Here is a 23,757-nt window from a genome sequence, read left to right as displayed (position 1 = left end):
TAATGATGCAAGATAAAAATTTCAGTCGAGGATTCAAATTTGATCATGTGTGGCCTATCATGAAAGATTTGGAGAAATTTTCGGCCAACGACAGTGCACCGATACCACTATCAAAACAACATGTCACAAATTTGAATTCGTCACAATCAGATAATCAAGAACCGGAATCTCCAATGTCAGGTTCTCAAGGAATAAATTTATTTTCAATTAATTTAAGTAGTGATGAAAATGCATGTGGAACTCCATCTCAGCGACCACTTGGAGTGAAAAAATCCAAATTAAAGAAAAAAAGAGAAGAAAATGTATCAGATTTAATTTCTACGATGAAGGAAGATCATCGCGATCTTATCAATGTACTACAAAAGGGAGCTACTGATATGCAACAAAATTATGATATTAAGCTGTTAACGTTGCAAAATGAACAAAAAAAGCTAGAAATTTGTTAACAACAAATAGCATTGGCTGCATTTCAAGAGGAGAATAAAATTTTGTACATGGATCTGACCACAATTGGTGATCCAGAAATGCGTCAAATGGTTCAAAATGAAAGAGCAAGAATTATGCAGAAAAGAGAGGAAGAACGTCGTCAACGTGAAGGCAACACATTTGAAATTTTTTTTGGTGATTTTGGAGGATCTGGATCTGGATCAGGACCTGATTTTGCAGATTATTGATAATTTAGTTTGATTCTATTTTATTATCCTTGCACTTAAATTAAATGTATTTGATTTCGTTTTTTTATTTTAATCGTGTGTTTGAATGTTTAAATATTATTCAATAAATTTGTGTATTTGATTATGTTATTTACAGTAATGATTTACATTAACCTTTTAATTTATAGATTAATATGTTAATCAAATAAATTTCAATTATTAATACTAACAAAATATTTTTTATTTAATATATTAATTAAATGCTTTTAAATCATTTAAAATACATTAAAGAATTCATATATTATTAAATATATTATTTATTAAATTAATCATAATTTAAAAATAATAAAAAAGTAAATAAAAAATTCAAAAAAAAATAAAAAAAATACAACAATTTGACGCAGGGTGCCTCCTTCGTCAAATTTGACGCGGAGGCGCTGGGCGCTATTTTGAATTCCAAAATAGCGCCCCGGTTGGAGGGCATAGGACAGCAAAATAGCGTGAACTGTCCCAGTTGGAGATGCCCTTAATAATGGGAAAATGTTAATATAATGATTATGTGACTCGGGGACCCCACATTTTTTGAAGAGATGAAAAGTTAATAACATACATTAATTACTACGGATGCGGATGTCCTAATACCAAAGTTCTCTAAATTCAAAAAAAAAAATCATATAAAATCATTTCACAAATCAATTTTATGATACAAATCTCCGATCTGACCTGATCCATTAAGAAGTATTATTTTATGTGTAAAAAATATGGACCGATCCGTTTCGATGATATAGATCCATGAGACCGTCTCACAAAATACCTACTGACATACAAATATTCGTGTTATATTCTATTTCCGATTGATTAATATTTATATTCAATTCGCATCTGCCAATCAATAGAAAAAATTCATTTTTTGTCTTGTATATTTACCTTTTTTTTGTGATTTTGATTTTTAATGTTGTTATATTTCAGTATTAGTATGCTACTTTTGTTTTCTTTTTTTATAATTTTTGTTCATTTGTCCGATGTGGTGCTGATGTGACACATTTGCGGTGATGATATGACACTGACATGATATCAGTGTATCCATAATAATGAAAAAACTAAAACTGTCAAAATTCAAAAGATATATTGATAGACATGAATTAATTGTGGTGATGAAAATAAAAACCAGCAGACCAACAGCACTCTTTAAGAAAACAGTAGACAAAAAAAAATCAGAAGCTACTGGTCTAGTAAAACAAAAGCAGTAGAAAGGATAGAAAAACAGAATCAGTAGAAGATGTTGCCTAACGTGACTACTTTAAATGTTACCGTTAAAGTTACCAAGTACTAGTATTAATTGCAGCATTAAATACTATACGGAGTCATTTAATTCACTTTACCGACTTTAGTATAAAACAGGACTGATTGTTTTATAGCTTTTCTGCTGGAACCTTTTTTTGGTAATAAAGCTGACTCTATCAGAAATCTGAAGACATCTTCTGATCATAAACGTTGAACTCAGTCGCTTATATATACATGGAACAAATCCTTACAAAAGAGAACTCTACGCATAATATCTTTTCAAGGATCAACGCTATTTCACTCAACGAGACAACCTCGAAATTCCTTGATAACTTTGAGTTCAACACAAAGAAAAGTAGCACACGCTTCATAACAAATATCTGATCTTTTGAAGATCATCCTGTGCTACTGATTCTTACACTCTTCACAATCTTTTACAACACTTATACTTTATCAGGAAGAGCTTGTAATCTGAAAAGAGTCTTTTCAGAACCTTTTGTATCACGTACTTTTTGAGTCGAGTAACTAAGAGTTTCAGTAGGCAAATGTGTAAGTCCTTCTGAAGTGGGTGTGTACAAGAGTTGTACTGTAATATCCAAAGTCTTTTAGTTATACCTTCTGGAAACAGGAGAAGGGGAGACGTAGAAGATTTCATCTTCGAACTTCCATAAACAACTACTGCCTACTGTTATTATTGTCTTTCACTTACTTCATCATATTGTTTCCGCACCTATAATTGTAATCTAGGTGAAGGTATACGCAACAAGATAAACTACTATCTCTAACAGGATTTTAGTACCTCATCAAAAGAAAGGAAAAACGAGTTGAGTTTATTCACCCCCCCTCTAAACTCAACTTCGATCCTCAACAATTGGTATCAGAGCAGGTTATTCTTGTTCGTGAGAAACTACAACAGATGGCACACTTTAGCAAGATCCCTATGTTCTCTAAGGAAGATTTTGATGATTGAAAGATTAGAATGCAAGCTCATCTTGCAGCACAAGATGATGACATGTGGTATGTCATCACAGATGGTTCATTGAAAATATTAAAGTCTAACACAGCTGTTGCTGTTACTGAGGGTGCACCGCAGATGGTTGAAAAATCAAGAAGTGAATGGACCAGCGAAGATAAGAAGAAGGCCAACCTTAATAATGTTGCAAAGGATATATTATATTAAACTCTCGACAAGAATACCTTTAGCAAGATTAAAATGTGTTCTACTACAAAAGATATTTGGGAAAAGCTCATCCAGATATGTGAGGGAAATGAGCAAACGAAAGAAAATAAACTGTCTGTAGCAATGCAGAAGTTCGAAAATCTAAAAATGAAAGCTGGTGAAACTCTAAATGAGTTCGATAAAAGATTCAGTAGCTTGGTAAATGAGCTAACAGCTCTGGGTAAAGAGCATAGCAACAGAGAAATAGCTCTCAAGGTGATGAGAGCCTTACCCAGAGAATGAGATGTAAAAACAATGGCTATGAGAGTGTCCAAAGATCTAAACAAGTTGGAACTGCACGACTTCTTTGCAGACCTGAAAGCATACGAGTTCGAACTGGAGGTAAGAAGTGGAGAAGAGCCCTCAAGTCTACCTACCAAGGCTCTTGCTGCTACTGCTACTGCTACTACCTCTTCTACTGCTGCTACAGCTGTACCTCAAGCATTACCTACTGTGATCATTGACAGTACATTGGAGAAGACTGCTGAACAAATCATTAGTGATGCTATGTCCTTGTTTGTAAAGAAATTCTCCAGGTTCATGAAAAAGAACCATCGAACTTATCAGGTCCCAATCGGAACTTCAAGAAAGATTCACCATCTGGTGATACGGGATGCTTTAACTGCGGAAAAATAGGTCACTTCATTGATGATTGTCCTAAACCAAAGAAGGATGACCAGAAGAGAAAGGATCACAAGAGGAATGACAAAAAGTCCAGAAGAGATCGAAAAGCAATGATTGCTGAAGAAAGCAAATCCAAATGGGCGAACTCCAGTTCTGAGTCATCTGATTCAGAAAGTCATTCCAGTGACAGTGATGCAGAAGAAGTTAAATGTCTCATGGCAAACACTGATTCAACCTCGACATCTGGGGAGGTATTTGATTTTGATTCTATCAAATTCACACGAACTGATCTGGTTAATGCATTACATGACATGGTAGAAGAGTATTCTAGACTTTCTCAATCATTCAAAGAAGTTAAGATCGAAAATCAGAACTTAAAGGATCAGAACAGTAAGTTAACTTGCTTGCAAGTAGACAGCTCTAATGATTTACAAGTTGAGATGAGTAAATTAAAAACGGAGAATGAAAGAGCAAAAGCAGATTACCAGAAGATGCTTTCTGAAAACCAGAAGTTATCACTACTGGTAAATGCTTGGAACAAGTCTTCTATTTCACTGAAAAAGATGCAAGAGTTACAAAAACAATCTGGAGACAGGAGTGGTCTCGGATTTTGTAATAATGAAGGCACCTCTGAAACAAATACTAAGCCAAAACTGGATATGTGCAAAGGGAAGTATATTCACTTTATGAAATCCAGCGTGGTACAGAAACCAGAAGTACCTACTGCTTCAGTAGAAAGGAATGTAAATCAGCTGAACAGAAGAATGCACTATGGTCTGGGTTATGTTAAACCTAAGGAAAAAGTTTACCAGAGTTCTAGAATCATGAGTGGATTCAACTCAGGAAGACAACCTCCTATGAAGGTTAAAAACTACCAGTACTATAATTCTAAACCTGTTCAGAAGAGATATAGGCTGGACAACAGAAACAGAAGGGAAGAACAACATACTAGGATGCACAATGTTAAAAACAACAGACCCTTTGTTGCACACACTTCCATGGATACCCGAAGTACAAAAATTGTACAAATGTGGGTCCCCAAAGGACTGATAAGGCTTGGACCCAAATAGATTTGGGTACCAGATACTAAAATTTTTGTTTGCATGAATAGCAGAAGAAAACAGAAATCAGTAACTCTACATGGTATCTGGACAGTGGATGTTCCAGACACATGACTGGACAGAAAAACCTACTCTCCGAGATAATGAGTTGCACTGGACCAAAGATAACTTTTGGAGACAACTCAAAAGCTAAAACCGTGGGTAAATGTAAGATTATCCATGGTAACATAACCATTAATGATGTGTTACTAGTTGACAACCTTTGTTACAATCTAATTAGCATTAGTCAACTATGTGATAATGGTTATTCTGTAGCTTTTTAGAAGCACTCATGTGTAGTTAGAGATTCTGCTGAAACTACTGTATTAACTGGAAAGAGAGAAGGCAACACCTATAGAGTCTCTTGGAACTCAAATCATGTCAACACTCCTACATGCTTAGTTGCCTCGCTTAGTAATAAACACTGGCTATGGCACAAGAAATTGAATCATCTGAATTTCAAGTCAATCAATCATCTCAAAAAGCAGAATATAGTTGATGGCCTACCTGATATTAATTTTGTTAAAAACCATGTTTGTTCTGCTTGTCAGCTTGGGAAACAGATAAGATCTAGTTTCAAGAACAAAGATAGCAAGTCAACTTCAAGATGTCTGGAATTACTGCATATGGATCTATTTGGTCCAATCCCTATCATGAGCTTAGGGGGAATGAAATATACTCTTGTTGTTATTGATAATTTTTCTAGATTCACTTGGGTAATATTTCTCGCAGGAAAAGATCAAACCAGTAGCCTCCTGATCAAGCTTCTGAAAAGGATTCAAAATGAAAAATCTTCTTCCATCATTAATATCAGAAGTGATCGGGGTACTGAGTTCACTAACAAAAATCTTGAGTTATATTTGGATGAACAGGGGATTCATCATGAATATTCAGCTGCCAGAGCACCTCAATAAAACGGAGTAGCTGAGAGGAGAAATAGAACTCTAAAAGAAGCAGCTAGAACAATGCTAGCAGATGCAGACATCTCTCAGCGCTTCTGGGCTGAAGCAATTAACACTGCTTGTTACACGCAAAACAGAACTATGGTCAACAAAAGGCACAATCAAAATCCGTATGAAATATGGAAAGGGAATAAACCCAACGTATCTTATTTTCATGTGTTTGGTTGCAAATGCTTTGTACTAAATAATGGCAAAAATCACTTAACTGCATTTGACTCAAAATCAGATGCTGGACTATTTCTTGGTTACTCTGCTAGTAAGCAAAACCTTTAGTATTTTCAACAATAGAACTCTTAATGTTGAAGAGTCGATTCATGTTGTCTTCGATGAAGACAGCAGTGCTCCTGAAATATCTAACACGTCAAATTTAAGTAACAGGTTAGACAGGATCCACTTGGAACTGGACAGTGAAGATGATGCAGAAGCAAACATCAAAGATCTTCAAAATCCAGAACCAGACATTCCGATAGTGGAACCAGAAGTACAGACATTAGATCTGCCTATACTTGCAGAAGACACTCAAGAACCTACTACTGATTCCGTCAAGAACAATCTCAACATATCAAATCAGGAAGATATCCTTTTAAATCATTTTATTTGGAGAAAATCTCATCCTCCATCATTGGTTATTGGTAATCCAGCAGCGCCTTTGAGAACCAGAAGGCAAATGATAAATGAATACATACATGCTGCGTTTATTTCTCAAGATGAACCAAAGAAGATTGAAGAAGCTCTTTTGGATCTCAGTTGGATAGAAGCTATGCAAGAAGAGCTGAATCAATTTAAGAGGAATAAAGTTTGGTTTCTAGTACCTAGACCTTCTCACCAAGCTGTCATTGGAACTCGGTGGGTATTCAGAAACAAACTAAATGAGGAAGGAACAGTTGTAAGAAACAAAGCAAGACTGGTGGCACAAGGATTTAGACAAGAAGAAGGAATAGACTATGATGAAACCTTTGCACCAGTAGCTAGGCTCGAAGCTATCAGAATATTCTTAGCCTTTGCTGCTTTCAAAAACTTCAAAGTATATCAAATGGATGTAAAGAGTGCGTTTCTTAATGGTCTACTACAAGAGGAAGTCTATGTTGAACAGCCTCCAGGTTTTTCTAATCATGTGTTACCAAATCATGTTTTTAAATTATATAAAGCATTGTATGGTCTGAAACAAGCACCTAGGACTTGGTACGATACACTTTCACAATTTCTCATTAATCATGGTTTCATCGTTGGTACTGTAGATAAAACCTTGTTTACCTTAGCCAAAAACAAACACATATTATTAGTTCAGATTTATGTTGATGATATCATATTTGGGTCAACTAACCCCAAATTATGTGCAAAGTTTGGTAAGTTAATGCAGGACCAGTTCGAGATGAGCATGATGGGAGAATTAACATTCTTCTTAGGATTACAGATTAAACAACTTGATACTGGAATTTTTATAAATCAAGCCAAGTACACCAAGAAGCTTCTGAAAAAGTTCGGTATGGAAGCACGCTCTGCTGCTTCTACTCCAATGAGCTCATCTATTAAACTTGATAAAGATGAAAGTGGAATTCCAGTAGAGGTAACTCAGTATCGTGGTCTTATTGGTTCATTGTTATATCTGACTGCCAGTAGACCAGATATCATGTTTGCTGTTTGCATTTGTGCTAGATTTCAATCAAACCCTAAACAATCACATTACATTGCTGGTAAAAGGATTTTAAAATATATTAAGGGTACTCAAAATGTAGGCCTCTGGTATTCCAAGGACTCGTCGTTTAATCTTATTGGATACTCAGATGCTGATTATGCAGGATGTAAACTGGATAGGAAAAGCACAAGTGGTTTTTGTCAATTTCTTGGTGACAGGATGATATCCTGGTTTAGTAAAAAGCAGACTTACATAGCCACATCTACTGCAGAAGCAGAATATCTGGCTGCTGGAAGCTGCTGCTCTCAAATATTATGGATTCAGCAACAGTTAAAAGACTATGGAATTCAAGCCTCCGAATCACCTATTTTCTGTGACAATACCAGTGCCATTGCAATCACACAAAATCCAGTACTTCATTCCAGAACGAAGCGCATAGACATCAGACATCATTTCATCAGAGATCATGTGCAGAAGAAGAACATTCGTCTGGAATACATTCCTACTGATCAGCAAGCAGCAGACATCTTTACAAAACCTCTCCCTGAGAATAAGTTTTCTTAATTTCGAAATACACTTGGATTGATAGATTTAACTTAATTATTTATCATTATCTGAAATTTTGGCTTAACTTTTCCTCTGTGATTATTCAGTTTCTAATTTTGCAGAAGGTAAAAGTTGAACGATGAAGGCAATCAGTAGACATAATATTTCATTAAAGATAATAGAAACGGGGGCGTACATTTTTCACTTCTGTTTTAACGTAAACTCTCCAGGATGCCAACCAAGCGGTCAGCTCTCCAGTAGAGGTACGTAAAATCTCATCTGAAAAAGCAATCTTTTTCAGAGTCTTAAGCTCCTTTAAGAGCATAAGAAGGTAGACGCCATCATCAGAGACAACGTCAGCACTATCAGCACTATGGAGACGTCGATAATACTTCGACATCATCATCAACTCCTTAGTAGAAGATGTTCGCCCATTCTCGAAGAAAGACCTAAGCTCCTGGATTTTAGTCCAAGTAGCAAGTGTCTTCTCCAGCACCTTGACCTCTATTACCTCCTTTCTTGCAGCAGTCACCTCTCTCATAAACTCATCAGCCAAATCAGGACTATTATCTCTTGCCATTATTTTTCTTAAGAATAACTATCTGGTTTAACCCATGTTCATATTTATAGATGAAAACCAGGGACCAAAGCTCGAGAAAGTCTTGACTACAGTAGATATATGAAACATCCCATATCTAGCTCTCATCGGATTTGTTACCATATATTGCACTAATTTAAGAAAAACCTTATTCTGATATTCTGTGATTCTGTGTCAGAAGCAAAAGGTATTTTGTCTCATTAACAAAACAAGGCTTATTATATCTTCCAGTAGAAACTATCAAGACGACTTCTCTTTTTCTGAATTTTATTCATCATTCATCAGTTATTTATCTTATTTAGCCAATAGTAAGTTATTTGCAGGAAAGCAGAAGGGAATATCAAGTACTTAAACTGAAATTTTATTAGAAACCATTCCAGTACATTAAACGATGCAGAAGTAAAAGCAGTAGATCAACAAATGCTCTTTAACAAGAAGCTTTACATTAAACTTTTTGCATTCAGTAATATCAACAGATCGTAGTATCTTCAGCAGGAAAAGGATGGTCTGCTTCGAAAAGATTCCAGCAAGCTTGGGTCTAGTAAGAATCTAGCAAGCTTGGGTCTTGTTAGCACTAATGTATAATCAGATACTTTCCAGGGCATCAGCTTCATCAATCAACCAGCACTCCCTTATTGCATTAGAAAGCCTCTGGAAAAGATCGATGCTACACCTCCGACTAAATGGAAGCAACAAATCTTTTTTATTGTTGACATTACAACTCCAGGAGTTTGATCCAAGGATCATTACGTAAAGAATGACATCTTCAAACTTCCTTCTGAACATTTTTGCTTCGGCCCCTGGATCAGACTCTAACTCTTCTTTAACTTGAGCTTTCATTTTAGATTATGAATGTTTAACTTCGTTTAAGTTGTGCAGGCATTTATAGTAATCTTCGGAAGACACAAAGACTCTTGCGACTGTTCATTTTCAACGGTTCAGATTGAAAGATTGCCAAAAGTCGTTTGGTGTTTAATATCCACTTATTAGTTGCATTTACCGAGGGGGAACAGTATCTTAGTCAGACTAAGATTTTTATACCTTTTTCAGAAAACAGATAGAGTATTTGTATTTTCGATAAAACAACAAGTCTGCTGGTTTTGTCACAGTGCTCAAATATTTCAGCACTCTGAAACTTCCAGCAGACGTTATCATAAAACGACAAATCTTCTTCTGATTATTTTTAGTAACCGTCTGGACAGCCCGCCTATTTCAAATTTTTAAATCATTCGCGTCTCTGACAAACTTTGCAAGTTTTTTTTTTTCAAGCATTCAACCATAAACATACTGACACGTGTCCTTATGTTTACTTGACGGCTGTACATTCATTTTAAAATATCACCTTCTCATTTTTCACTTTTACCGTTTCAAAACTGTTGCTACTCAGCTACTGTTTTCTCTTAATCATCTTCTATCTACTGCAAATTTTATCTGATCCTTTCATCGTAGAGAAATGGCCGGAGCATACACTCTTAATGCATATCAAGTCAACTTTGCTTCAGTTCTCAATGTCAAAGATAAGAATCTTGTTAAAATGTTTCAAGACCTTGAGAAATCAGGACTTCAAAACTTCTTGGAAGCACCAGCTGTGATATACAAAAATGCTCTTCTTGATTTCTACGCTAAGGCAGCTGTGCATGAAGGAAAGATCGTCCACTCTCAAGGAGATGCATCCATCTCCATTGATGCCGCACTATTGGGCGCAACTTTTCTCCTCCCACTTTCAGGTACTTCTGAACTATCTGATATTTCCAAGCTAGAAATGTCTATTGCTCTTAGCACTTTCTCAGCCACTGGAGAAGAATTGTCTCCTTCTTGCCACAAAAAGTTACTCAAAATGGAATATCAAATTCTGGCTGATATTGTGGCGAAGGCTATATTAGTCAAAGCTGGCACGTTCGAGAAGTTAACAAAGGAGAAAGTTCAAGTGATGGCTGACATCACTAAGGGAACTAAAGTGGATTGGAGTCATTTCATATTCAGAATCATGAAAGACATGGTCATCAAGAAAAGTTCTGGATTTGCTGTTCAGATCAGCAAAATGCTCAAGGATGCTGGTTTCGCTTTTACAAGTGAACAAGATGCTGTTTCGGTAACAATGATTGATGCTGAGAATGTACTCGCTTTAAGGCCCAAGCCAACCGTGGCTGAATTTGGTGCCTTGAAAAAGGAGATTGGAGAGACTCTTTCTGAGACTCAGAAACCTCAACGAAAGATTAAAAGGAAAAGAGTGATCGTCTCTACTGATTCTGATAAAATAATATCAGAAGAGTCTGCTGCTGATGTTCAACCATCCCTACCAACTCCAATCAAAAAGAAAGCACGGACTGTTCTTAAAATCAAGAAGACAACAGCAATTTCTGAAATTGAGAAAGTGCCAATCAGACAGGTGTTTCCAGAAGTGGTTCCATCTGCACGATCCAATGCTCCTACTTCAGTGCAAGCTGCTGCATCTGTTCCAGCAACATCTACTGCTTCTATTTTCAGACCAATGTCTGGAATAGTGATTAGAGAACCAACAAGGGGGTCTTCTGCATTTCGACCCATTTTGCCTATCTCATCAACCGACAAAGGCAAAGGAAAGATAATTGAAGAACCACAATTTTTTGGACTCAGAACAACTGTGACCACAGGTGTTGATCTTCATTTGGCAGAAATAGAAAGCTCTGCCAATGATGACATGAATTTCTTTGACGAGTGGCACAAGGTCCGAATTTTTCATTCTTTTGCTTTCTTCAAGACGAAAGGATCCTATGGGAAAATAATGAACGCTGAGAAGAGGGTCTTTCAGCTTGCCAAAACAGAAAATGTAATCGAGGCATTGCGTAGAAGAAGCTACATCCTCGAAGAGCTGAAATGTCAGAAGTTGGAATCGGTTCTGAAAATTCTTAAATTAAATTTTGATCCTACAATTCCTACTGCTGTTCAGGATCAAAACGTCATTCTGATTCTAACTGACAAATTTAAACAGATGAGTGAGCAACTTCTTGATCAAGAAAAGGGCTTTGGCGAGCCAATTGAATATCAAGTCGGCCTTGTTCCAGATTTCCACAGATCCAGACAGTTGAGGAACGGACTACAGCTTCACCAAAAGCTTCTGTTCTCAGTACTCCTGCATCACCAACAAGGCCTCTTCAGTCATCATCTCTTTTGTCTGTGCATGAACTGGCTTCCGTTGAAGAAGTCATTGAGTCAATTGTTCCCACGTCCCCTACTACTCAGGAAGCAGTTTCAGTTACTTCATTGCCACAATCACCCTCTCCAACCGCAGAACAACATATGGCAGAATCAGATGCTGTATCTCTTTTGCCAAATCTAGAGAAATTTTCTGCTGCTCATCAAGCTGAAATGAAAGTTCTTCTGAACCAGCAATCTGAACCCATAACTGCAGAACAATCAGCTTCACCTACCGCCGTTGCTCCAACATAAGAGAACTTGGTCTCCAACTTGGTTGCTCCTGATGAAGAGATTGTTCCTACCATAATTGCTACCGAACCAAATGTTTCTGCTATTCCAGATGAAACCTCTGCTGACCCTGGTCCTTCTACTGCTGTGATGGACACCACTTCCCTCACCACCAATCAAGTCTCTACTGCACTGATTGTCACTGATCCTGTTCAAACTCTCACGGACACTCGCGCTGCTGAAATGAGGCAACGCATGCTTGCGCGAACCCCCTCACCTGAATCAGAATCATTCAATTTGGAGTTTCAGATTGACGTTCTGCAAAGGGAACTCAATAACCTGTCTGATTTAGTCAAGCGGATGTCCTGTGAAAGCATATCAGAATTTAGTGGTGCTCAGCTCTTCAGAGAACGAATGAGCAAACAAATATATAAAACGGCGGAATCCGTGGAGAAAATGCATGCTGAAACCATTGTTTTCAGACAAGCTGTATCGAGAAATCATAGTCACATCGTGCTTGCTCAAACTGATATACTAAATCGACTCACCGAGCATGATGATCTCATTCGATCATTTTTCACCTCCATGGAAGTAATGGATGCCAAGATTGATTCTCAAACTCAATCTCTCACTACTCTCAATGATCGTATCTCTACTCAAGCTCCGTATCTGGAGATGTTAACCAATGGCATTCAAAACTTGTCTGGAAGAATGAATGATCTTATGGCCCATGTGATTGCCGCTGATGCCAAAAAGGGGGAAGAAAAACGAAGAGATTCGTCTGAAGCAGAACTAAGGCAATCAGAAGCTGAACCTTCAGATAGAAGATTTCAGGATCCTCAAGATGAAGAAGTCATTTATAGGGACATTGGAACTGATTGACAATATACTGTGTTAATTTCATTGATATTATCCTTTTGCTAACTGATTATATGTTATTTAACGCTTTCCTACTGTTTAGGTTTTGGCATCACCACAAAGGGGGAAATTGATAGACATGAATTAATTGTGGCGATGAAAATAAAAATCAGTAGACCAGCAGCACTCTTTAAGAAAACAGTAGACAAAAAGAAAATCAGAAGCTACTGGTCTAGTAAAACAAAAGCAGTAGAAAGGATAGAAAAACAGAATCAGTAGAAGATGTTGCCTAACGTGACTACTTTAAATATTACCGTTAAAGTTACCAAGTACTAGTATTAATTGCAGCATTAAATACTATACGGAGTCATTTAATTCACTTTACCGAGTTTAGTATAAAACAGGACTGATTGTTTTATAGCTTTTCTGCAGGAACCTTTTTTTGGTAATAAAGCTGACTCTATCAGAAATTTGAAGACATCTTCTGATCATAAACGTTGAACTCAGTCGCTTATATATACATGGAACAAACCCTTACAAAAGAGAACTCTACGCATAATATCTTTTCAAGGATCAACGCTATTTCACTCAACGAGACAACCTCGAAATTCCTTGATAACTTTGAGTTCAACACAAAGAAAAGTAGCACACGCTTCATAGCAAATATCTGATCTTTTGAAGATCATCCTGTGCTACTGATTCTTACACTCTTCACAATCTTTTACAACACTTATACTTTATCAGGAAGAGCTTGTAATCTGAAAAGAGTCTTTTCAGAACCTTTTGTATCACGTATTGAGTCGAGTAACTAAGAGTTTCAGTAGGCAAAGGTGTAAGTCCTTCTGAAGTGGGTGTGTACAAGAGTTGTACTGTAATATCCAAAGTCTTTTAGTTATACCTTCTGGAAACAGGAGAAGGAGAGACGTAGAAGATTTCATCTTCGAACTTCCATAAACAACTACTGCCTACTGTTATTATTGTCTTTCACTTACTTCATCATATTGTTTCCGCACCTATAATTGTAATCTAGGTGAAGGTATACGCAACAAGATAAACTACTATCTCTAACAGGATTTTAGTACCTCATCAAAAGAAAGGAAAAACGAGTAGAGTTTATTCACCCCCCCTCTAAACTCAACTTCGATCCTCAACATATATGACTAAAACTGAAAGTTATTAACATACATAACACAATTTTTTTATTTAAAAATATACATTATAAAAAATGCATTTTTTCTCAATCAATATAATTTATAACCATTTTAAATTTTCATGAATTAATCATGATAGACCTAGTTAAGATATTGAAGTTCAAGGCATGAATATGTAGCCCGATAATGAAATTCTACCACTCTATGTAAAGTAAATTTTATATAAATTAATAATATTGAAATCATGAAATTTTATTTTTAAAGAAATATTAATTAATTAAAATTTTATTATTTTAAATAATTTTTTCTTTAAACTAAAATAAATTTAATTGCATAAAACGTCACTTTCTTTCACCAATTTCTATATAATATTCTTTGAAGTAATACATAAACAATCTTTGTATGTATATATATTTATAAAAATAACTAATATATATTCATTTCTATGGTATTTATTAGATTGATTAGTCAAATAAAATTCACTATATAAACAAAAATGACAATATAATTTAATTTTCTGAAATAACAAACAATAAAATTATTGTTTACCAAATTGTCCTATGTTAGTAATTTTAAAAAATTATTAATTTATGATAGTGATAGAATCATAATTTTATACAAATAAATATTTTGAAAAATATTAACTTAAATCTATTAAAATTATTAATTTAACACATGACACATGTCAGACCGATAACAAATATTATTTTAAAATTTTAATATCTAATTAATTTTCACCAGACTTCACTTGCTTATCATTTAACAATCTTGGAACATCACTCATCTCCTCGCCAATATTAATTTAATATTACTATTAACTAAACGATTTTAAACATTTAATCGAACAAAAAATAGTTGTACTAAGAAATCATTAAAATTCTAAGCCATCACCACCACTTTCTCGCACAAGTATCACGGCCCATTGCTTCCCTTTCCAAGAAATTATAATATAAAAGAAAATAATAAAATATGAAACGAAGAAAACCAACAATTTCCACAACCAGGTTTAAGTACAATCTGAGTCTAATGTACATAGTTCAAATTTTGATACAGTTATAAATATATGTACCTCATTGCGGCTGGCTATTCACATCCTACATCTTCCTATAAACAAACTCTTCCACAATGAACTCCAGAAAGAAAAAAACAGGTCTCCCTCGCACAATTCGAAAGCCGGACCATTCATTCCTCGAAAACTCTTGCTGTCTAGATGTCAAGTTGTTCAGGTGAGGACACCCCGCTTAGTTTGCTGGGAGCTGGTGTATTTCTACGAGAGACTCTTTTCGTAGGTACGAGCACACTTTCATCCAACTTCCTATTCGGATCGTCCTCTTCTTCATCATCATCATTCTTGAAGACTGGATGGATATAAGCGGTTTGGAGATAGCCTTTCAAGTCCAGGTTTGGTTCTCTGGCACGTTCCAATATCTTTCATCATTGCCTCCTGGAATCCCCGATAAAATATCAAATGAATGAAGAAAGAATCATGAATAGGGAAGGAAAATTTAAAAGTCATTCTAACCTGTAAAGGAAATTTAACAAAAGCTGATTCGTATCTTCCTTTGCAGTACAAGTGGAATGAGAGGGTCATAACGGGGAGCGCGATGAGGAAAGGGGCAGTTAGAGCGGCCTTTTTGGTGCTCATTAATCCCATTAGAACTATCTGGGAGAAGACGAGAGCAAAAACTATACGGCCATGGACGTCTGGCCAAAATGCTGCAGCACTTTCATATTCTTGGTTGTACACATTGATGATCTGCAAAAGAATAAGGGACAAACATTTCAGATGTCGTCAGGTGTTCGCTAGCCTAGTTCATTAGTTTTTCGAACAGATTCAAATAATATTTAACTGTATTCAAATTAATGAACTTCGAGCTCGTGTTTGAATATTTTGATTTCAATTTAACCTAAATTATTTTGCTCAGATGAGCTTGGAGGTTATAGCCATATTTCGAGCTTTGTTCTCATTGGAGAGATTGGAACTGAATTCGAACACACAAACCAAGCTCGAATTCCAACTCTAGGCCAAAACCAAAGTCAAGCCTAAACGAATTCAGTTTTGAGATTTGAAGCAAACACAATTATGATCGAGGTCAAACTGTTTTCTGAAATAGAGAGGATAGAACAAGTGTACTTTCACCTGATGACGATATACAACATAGGCCAGGGCAAAGAAAACCAATATAAACGGAAGGAAAACTGGTGTCACCGCAGCATAGACAAGGCCAAGAAGAAAATATAACTGTATCTGTGGTTCACCCGTATTGAAACCGATGCTTCCTGGATCCATAGCTTCTTCTCGATCACTCTCAGTTTTCACCAAGAAGAAGTTTTTTAGATGGTAGAATATCCACGGTTTCAATCTCAAAATTTCTCCAGCTACACCAGCCCATCCATCAACCATTACGTAAGTTATGAAGAAAGTCGCTTTCATAGGGATTGCAGAACCTATTTTCTTCGGAACCCTGAGATGAGCAACAACATGAATTATTGAGTATAAAGGACACCAAAATTCACAAAATTGAATGTAACAAAACCGGCAGCTGAAGCTAAGAGTACAACTCAAATTATTTAACCTTTGCAGCAGCCTAAGCACATGTTTTCATGATTTGATTTTTGTTCCACACAGGATAAATATACCAATTATTGTATCTCAACCATCTTTGTCAAAAATTGGACAACTTGCTACTCATTGAAATTGAACACAAGGACCTTGGCCATTGTACCAAAACCTACAGCTGAATTAAGCGGTACAACTAAAATATTCAACCTTTGCAATAGCCTAAACGAAATATTTCGACCGTTGTCCAACACTAATTATGGTTTAGCAATGCCTACCAACAATTGGATAAGTAGCTACTAATTGGAATTAAACATCGACCTTAGCATTGGTACCGATTTTAGGACCGACCCATTATTCTTGTATCAATTACAATAAATGATGGTGATGATGCAAATCAAATCTTCCAAACATGTAATGATCAAAGCATCGTATTTTACTATTTATGTCACACAAACAGCCGCACAATACTATACACGCATATCAATATTACTCACAAGAGGGAGTGCAGTTTATTATTGAAGTACGTACTCATTTGCAGACTGATGAATAAAACTATTGAGTTGCTCCATTGCACTTCCTGTTATTACACTTACAAGGAAAACATTTATAAAGTTGAAGAGATAATATCTCGTGGCGGATCTCCTCTCCAAAGACGATATGGACAGAAAGCCCTCGAATTTGGACATCATCATCAGAATTGTTGGAAGCACAATGAGGAAAATCTTTAAAGCAATCCCAGGCAATAATCCTTGCATTAAACCCTTGAGAAAACCTCTACAATGCGAATGGGTTGTTAATAGTACGGTAAAAATTGAAAAGGAGACCAACAATAATTAGCCATATATGCCCGCCAAAAAAAATGTTGTATTAAGAACATAGAACAAGATAAACTATGCATACAGACTAAGAAATCAAGCAAAAAGCACACAGGTCAAAAGGAATTCTGCTGTCGAGAAAGTTTCAGGTGTAAAATAATGTGATCATACATCAATACAACGCCACAATGGTGTTCTGACAATCAGTAATAAGATGCACAAGTAAATCATAGAAGCAAGAACAAAACACATGAATTTTACAACTTGAAGTTACTTGACGAATAGTAGCATGGGAATAATTGTATATAGTTAAACTCACCTACCAATGAGTGATCTCAAGAATGGTGCCCTTTTTTCAAACGTCTCTATATTGGCGAAAGATTGGGCAATAGTAACAGGGATCATGTAGAAGAATGTAAGGAAGAAGAAAGCAACTGAAACAATAAGCCTCCTAATAGACAGTGAAACATATGGAATTGCCAGGTTATTCCAATATACATCACGTGGCTCAGAAGCCCACTCTGTCATCCACAAAGTTGGATTTCTCGATTGCTGTGTTTGCTCACAAACAGCAGCACCCCACCGACTTTTGAATGAGACAAATGCCGCAGGCATGATACAGCTGATATCAGTTTTTACCCTCTCACGTTCTTCTTCTATCTGCATAATGCGATACTTAAAGACTATCAAAGAAGTTTTAGCAAAACAATTTGCCATATGGAAGAAAAAGACAAATGTGCATTCTCATTGAAGAAAATACAACACTATTCCATCCAATTCAATGTATGTGATTGCAAGTTTAAAGCAAAATGTCATCAAACGAATAGTATCTTTCCCCAAACTCCCGAATTTTTTGTATTGCTGTTGATTTTATAGGAAATCAGATTTTGTTAAAAGCACATTCAATGTAATCAAATAATGATAAATTTGTGACTTGATTTTACATTGATCTAGTTGGAGTGATTTCTTCCATCATTTGATATTCAGTAAATTTACCCACCTTTATAAAGAGGTGACCGTTGCATTCAAAACAGAAGAGTATACTAAGCCCTTTGCGCGGCTTCCTCCGTAACAGGTCTTATAACCAAACTACAATATCATATGTCATAATATATCCAATTCCCTTTATCTTCCTATTACACAAAATTTAATGAGTTTATTTTGATGGTGACGGGTGAATATTGCAAAGATGTCCTTTGCAATGAACTAGCATTTCATACAGCACACAAGGAGAAGAAAGATTGAACACTTGCTAACATAATTACATAAAAAGGAAAATAGCAAGGTTGATCCGATTTCAGTGACCGCATTCGCTCCGACTTCTGAAATTGCTGCTCCTCCACTCAGGGCAGACCCCACAGGGAGAAGGGGGGACAGTCGGCCCCGAAACAGGAAATACATAAAAATTTATACACAGAATTTTAAACTACACAAAATTCAAACCCCTAGATTCACGCCCATCATCACTCAATGAATCCAGGATCCATCTAGTCCTGGTGATAACTTTTTTCTGGCACAAACCTTCCAAGAGAATGTAACAATATCTATACTTACTTCTTTTGTCAGCCAGGCGAACTATAACTCTAACAAATGATACAAGAAACAGAGCATTTAAATTAAAGTGCAGTAAATAAAAATACCTTTGTCATGGGACGTTTTGATGGGTTTCTCAAATATTTTAGTTGGTAATAGTCCAGCCAATTTTCCTTAACTTTCTTCTTTTTAACCAGTTTTGCAAGTTTATTTGCATTGATAACAACCTGCAGAAATCGTCTGAAACATGAACAAAGACAGAGAATAATTGTTTTATTCTAAGGCCGACGTAAGACATGATAGTTGATACCACAAGATATGAAGAGTAAGACAATAATTTTGTAGGCATAGACAATATATGAATAATCATTCTGGTAAATAAGGGATATAAATGCACCTCAATCTAATCCGACAAAAGTTCCTGCTCTTGTTATAACAAATGAACATTTATAAATCAAAACCTGATGAGTCAGATAGTGATCCGGATGGTTGACCAAGAAAAAGTGCTCCACGGATTCAGTCACCAATTCATTTGCATCTGGTGGCACATTCCTGACAAGAACCTGAGAAAAATCAAGTTTCAGCACTCCCAGTAAATTAAAAATAAACCGGAAATGAGGGTTGGTCTGGTGAACCAGAGCTAAGAATTAGTGCCACAACTGAGTCTTAAAATCACCTATGCTGAAAATTGGTTGTGCATATATTTTTTTTGTTTTTGTTTCCTTTTCATTTCTTTTTGTTTTGTTTCTCAGTAAAGAAGTGAAGCTACCTTGAGCATAACACATCTGAAACTGTTAAAATCATGACAAACTTATTCATTGATCAAGTCTTCTAAACATTTACCAGATCCTAATATCCAGAAATTCAACACAATAAACAAAGTTGAACTTAATCAAATTGAACAACTCACGATATGTTATTTGAATAAATTTCTCAAAAGCAGTAGTAGGTCCCTAATTCAGGGCGAAAAAGGCTCCAGGAGCACCAAAAAACACCAAGAAGGAACAACATTCAGAAATGTTTTTGAGTGATAAGTATAGATAAACTTATCCATAATAAAAATCAAATTCCTCTGAGGTCATAAGATGCATAAGTATGCTAGTACGTGAGGCTCGTATTCACAACTATCAAATGGTTGCTGAGAAACACCACTATAAACTGTTTTTTTCAAGTTAGCTACTGTGTATTCTTCTCCTAAATGCAGGAAATTCTAGCATTTTCAGTACGTTTTTAACAATCACACGCCACCTAATTTTCATGAAGTATAGATAGACTTATCCATATTAAATCAAATATCAAATTCCTCTGAGGTCATAAGATGCATAAGTATGCTAGTATGTGAAGATAACAAATGGTTGAGGCGAAACACCACTACAAACCGTTTTTTCTAGTTAGCTACTTGTATTCTTCCGTAAATGCAGGAAATTCAAGCATTTTCAGTACGTTTTTAACAATGAAACACCACCTAATTTTCACGAAGAGCGAGGAAAAAATTTCCAAATATACTGTTGCATAACTTAGCAGCATCATATGATCCATATTTTTCTTAGTGCAAACTTCTGTATTCTAAATTAAATTGAAACAAAACTTGCATCTTACCGTGAATTGATCAGCACGACGTCTTGCTGAAGACAGAAAATGTAAGCGCATTGCCGCAATTGTTGCATACTCACTTGACAGAGTATAGCACGTCCAAAAAGTAAAGGCGTATGCTACAATTACATGAGCCCAAAACCTGTAAGTTGCCCTAAGATATTAGTCATAAATGTCGGAGATACTCGACCCACTAAGGAATGCATATTCTTTATTACAAACCACCCCAACCCAAAACAGGCTTTAAACAACTATGCATTCGGTCAAGTGTGCTTTTGGCCTGCAAAGTAGGGTTATACATATGCAGTACTGGTAAATCAACATTGTTGATAATGCCAAAATTTTAAAATAACTCCTGCAATCTTCCCTGTTTCGAAGATAAAAAAGCTCTTACCTATGTGATTCCTCCGGAATGTTTGAAATAGAAAGCTTGTCAATGTCACTGTACTCGAGTTTGTCTTGTATTCCAGCTTTAGCCAAGGTGTGGTTGGTCCAGTTGACTGGAACCAAAATAGCCCAGGCAAGTAACGTCACAGGTACAAAAATCTTAAGTCTGGATAGCAATTAGGTTTCACACATTCAAGCAGGAGACAATAAATACCGATAAAATGCATGATTCTAAAATTTTACTTGTGCGTGTTCAAATTTGATGCTTAGTATACCATACCATAGCAAAACAATTCAGATAACTAGACCTACCCCAGCAAGTAAATTCGCAAATAGACAGCCGAATCCAGTCCAGCATGATCAATGAGCTCGGGTTCTGGCATTTTAAGTGCATCTGGAACCCAATTCAAAAACCTAATATATGATTTCCAGTCAAGATTCACAAATTTGCTCACAAACACGCCTGAGTTCGTGGGACTGCATCTCAAGCCCTTGAGGTACCATTTCGGAAAATAGACGCGGTCATTAAATGGCTGAAGCCTTAAGATGGCAAATGTTACCAGGAAAGCTACTGCAAAGAGAATGTTAAATCCTGCAGCAATCCCAATATCCTTAAAAGTTGCCATCCCTTAGTTCTAGCGTAAGACCTAAACTTCCTGCGAGAAAGAGGAAATTCTAAAGCACAGCTTATAAACTGTGAAAAGTAGCTTCCCCATAGCATAACAAAACCTTTCATCTCCAACAACGAGCACAATTTCCACTTTAAATGTGCCCAGAAATTCTTTCACAAATAATCAATCAACACTGAAAGCAGAAAAATCCAACTGATTGTCAACATACAAAAGACAAGCAAGAATATGCAGTAATTTAGCAATTACAGGGTACCTACTTTAGATGGGAGGAATTTCTGGGCTTAGATTTCAATTCCCTGATAAAACACACAACGCATCAAACACCTCAATTTCAATTTTAAGTAATTTTTTGAAACAAATTATATCAAATTCCCATTTACAATACACCAGTCTTCCTACGACAATCCTCAGATCAAGTCCTTCCATCCAAAGCCGCTATGTCAGAAACTCTCTCCCATTGGGAACCACACACCCACCCCCGGAGAAACTGACAACAATATGAACCGAGTAATTATATAATAGCCAAGAACAACGCAGTCCTTATCAGTAAAGAAATAAATAAACGCCATCGTAATTCCATGGCAGATTACAGTACCAATAAAACGAAAACTAAAACTAAAACTAAAACTAAAACAGCACTCACTAAGAAAATTAACAAACACAAACCAGATAAATAATAAAGAAATCCATGTTACCTTCGCGATAATTGACGATACGGACTCCAAACAACTCAAATAAAGCTGAATAATTTACTCAAAACAGCGTAACAAAAAAAGAGGACAATAATAGAGCGGAAGGCAGCGGATCAGGGACTCGATAGAATAGCTTCAAAGTTCAACAAGAGCAAAGAACATTCCCAGCTTTCCCTCACACAGCCAACAAACCCACTCATCAAACTACGCATATACACATGCGATTATGCACATATACAGATTACAGCCTTTGCATCAAGGGTTGGTGTATTTAGCGCAAGTATGAGTAACAGCACGACTTCTGTTCGTATTTACTGGGAAATTGATCAAATGTTACGTTATGGCTTTAAGGATTGAAGTAGGTGACAATGGTGGTTACTTAACGAAGGTGGAATAGGGAAAGGATTCGGTGAAGAAGAAAAAGAAAAGAAAGCATTTGTAATATTATAGGAAATATGAGAGTGTTTTCCTTTATTTATTTACCACAATTAACTGTCTGGCAAACAAGCCTGCCACCATCTGTCGGACTTCTCCCTGTGATGAAGCTACGACGGCTATCTTATCCAGTCGATTTGTGTGAAGTGTACGGTTTTAGGATATGCTTGTGCTGTTATATTACATAGATAGATAGATAGTTATTATAAAATAATTTGTAATTTTAAATAACTGACATGAATTGTTTTTTTTAGGTTAAAAATTTCATAAAATCAAATCGGTACATCTCGAGTTACAATACTAGCAAAGTGAAATGTTTTCATCTAATCATTCTAAAATAACGAATGCGTCAATATTTTGTGATTTAAGAGACAAGCCACACAGATCGTCGACATTTTCATGTAAAAAGAGAAATAAAGTTATTGATCTTAAACAAATATTTGATTTCCAGTGCCAGCACACCAACTGGACCAGGGTCATCATCTGGGTTGTGTGCAGATCAAACAGTGTCGGTGGAATCCAAGAAGATGTACACGTTGGAGAGACCAAGTTTCAAGCAAAAGTCCATGTTACATCGGATTGCAATCAGCTCCGCACCTTGTACATTACCTCAACGTCGAATAACATCAGCATGAGCGTAACATACCAAATATTGTGAATCTCTTACTATTGCCCCAACGCTGAATCTATTACAAAAGTTTTATCAAAGCCCGCATCAACGTCAAGTCTGATATAATTAGGTAAAGGTGGCTTCCAAGAATGATATGAGGGATGCTGTAATTCACTCCATGTTATAGCACACACCGAGCTGAATTTTCGAAGAGAATCCAAAAGTGTATATGCCCAGTTCATTCTAAATTTAGATTTTTGTCCAGAAGGTTCATGCTTTCCCTTGCAAGTTCCATACCAAATCACCCAGCAGATAAGAACAAACAATTCGAAATCCTCTTGCTTAAGGATCTTCGACACTCATAAGGCACAATAAAAAAATGATGCATCACGATGCGAATTTAAACAAAACCAAAATGAGGTGATTTGGTATCTTAGAATTAAAAAAATGATGCATCACGG

The 23,757-nt window shown here is 36.1% G+C and overlaps 1 protein-coding gene across 1 annotated transcript; it reads right to left on the bottom strand.

Moving 5' to 3' along the window:
* Nucleotides 1–15,006: 15,006 nt before the first annotated feature.
* Nucleotides 15,007–22,728, bottom strand: LOC142522291 (hyperosmolality-gated Ca2+ permeable channel 1.2-like). The gene is given in 11 exon segments (XM_075625573.1): nucleotides 15,007–15,459; nucleotides 15,461–15,480; nucleotides 15,559–15,792; nucleotides 16,177–16,501; nucleotides 17,128–17,373; nucleotides 17,734–18,074; nucleotides 19,055–19,174; nucleotides 19,409–19,510; nucleotides 20,547–20,682; nucleotides 20,935–21,093; nucleotides 21,240–22,728. Coding segments are annotated over 11 exon segments (2,214 nt in total). The 5' UTR covers nucleotides 21,554–22,728; the 3' UTR covers nucleotides 15,007–15,242.
* Nucleotides 22,729–23,757: the final 1,029 nt, after the last annotated feature.

This window comes from Primulina tabacum, chromosome 13, assembly GCF_025594145.1.
Source record: "Primulina tabacum isolate GXHZ01 chromosome 13, ASM2559414v2, whole genome shotgun sequence".
Lineage (NCBI taxonomy): Eukaryota > Viridiplantae > Streptophyta > Magnoliopsida > Lamiales > Gesneriaceae > Primulina > Primulina tabacum.
The sequence above is the reverse complement of the archived record's forward strand: the minus strand, read 5'-3'. Positions and strand labels throughout refer to the sequence as shown.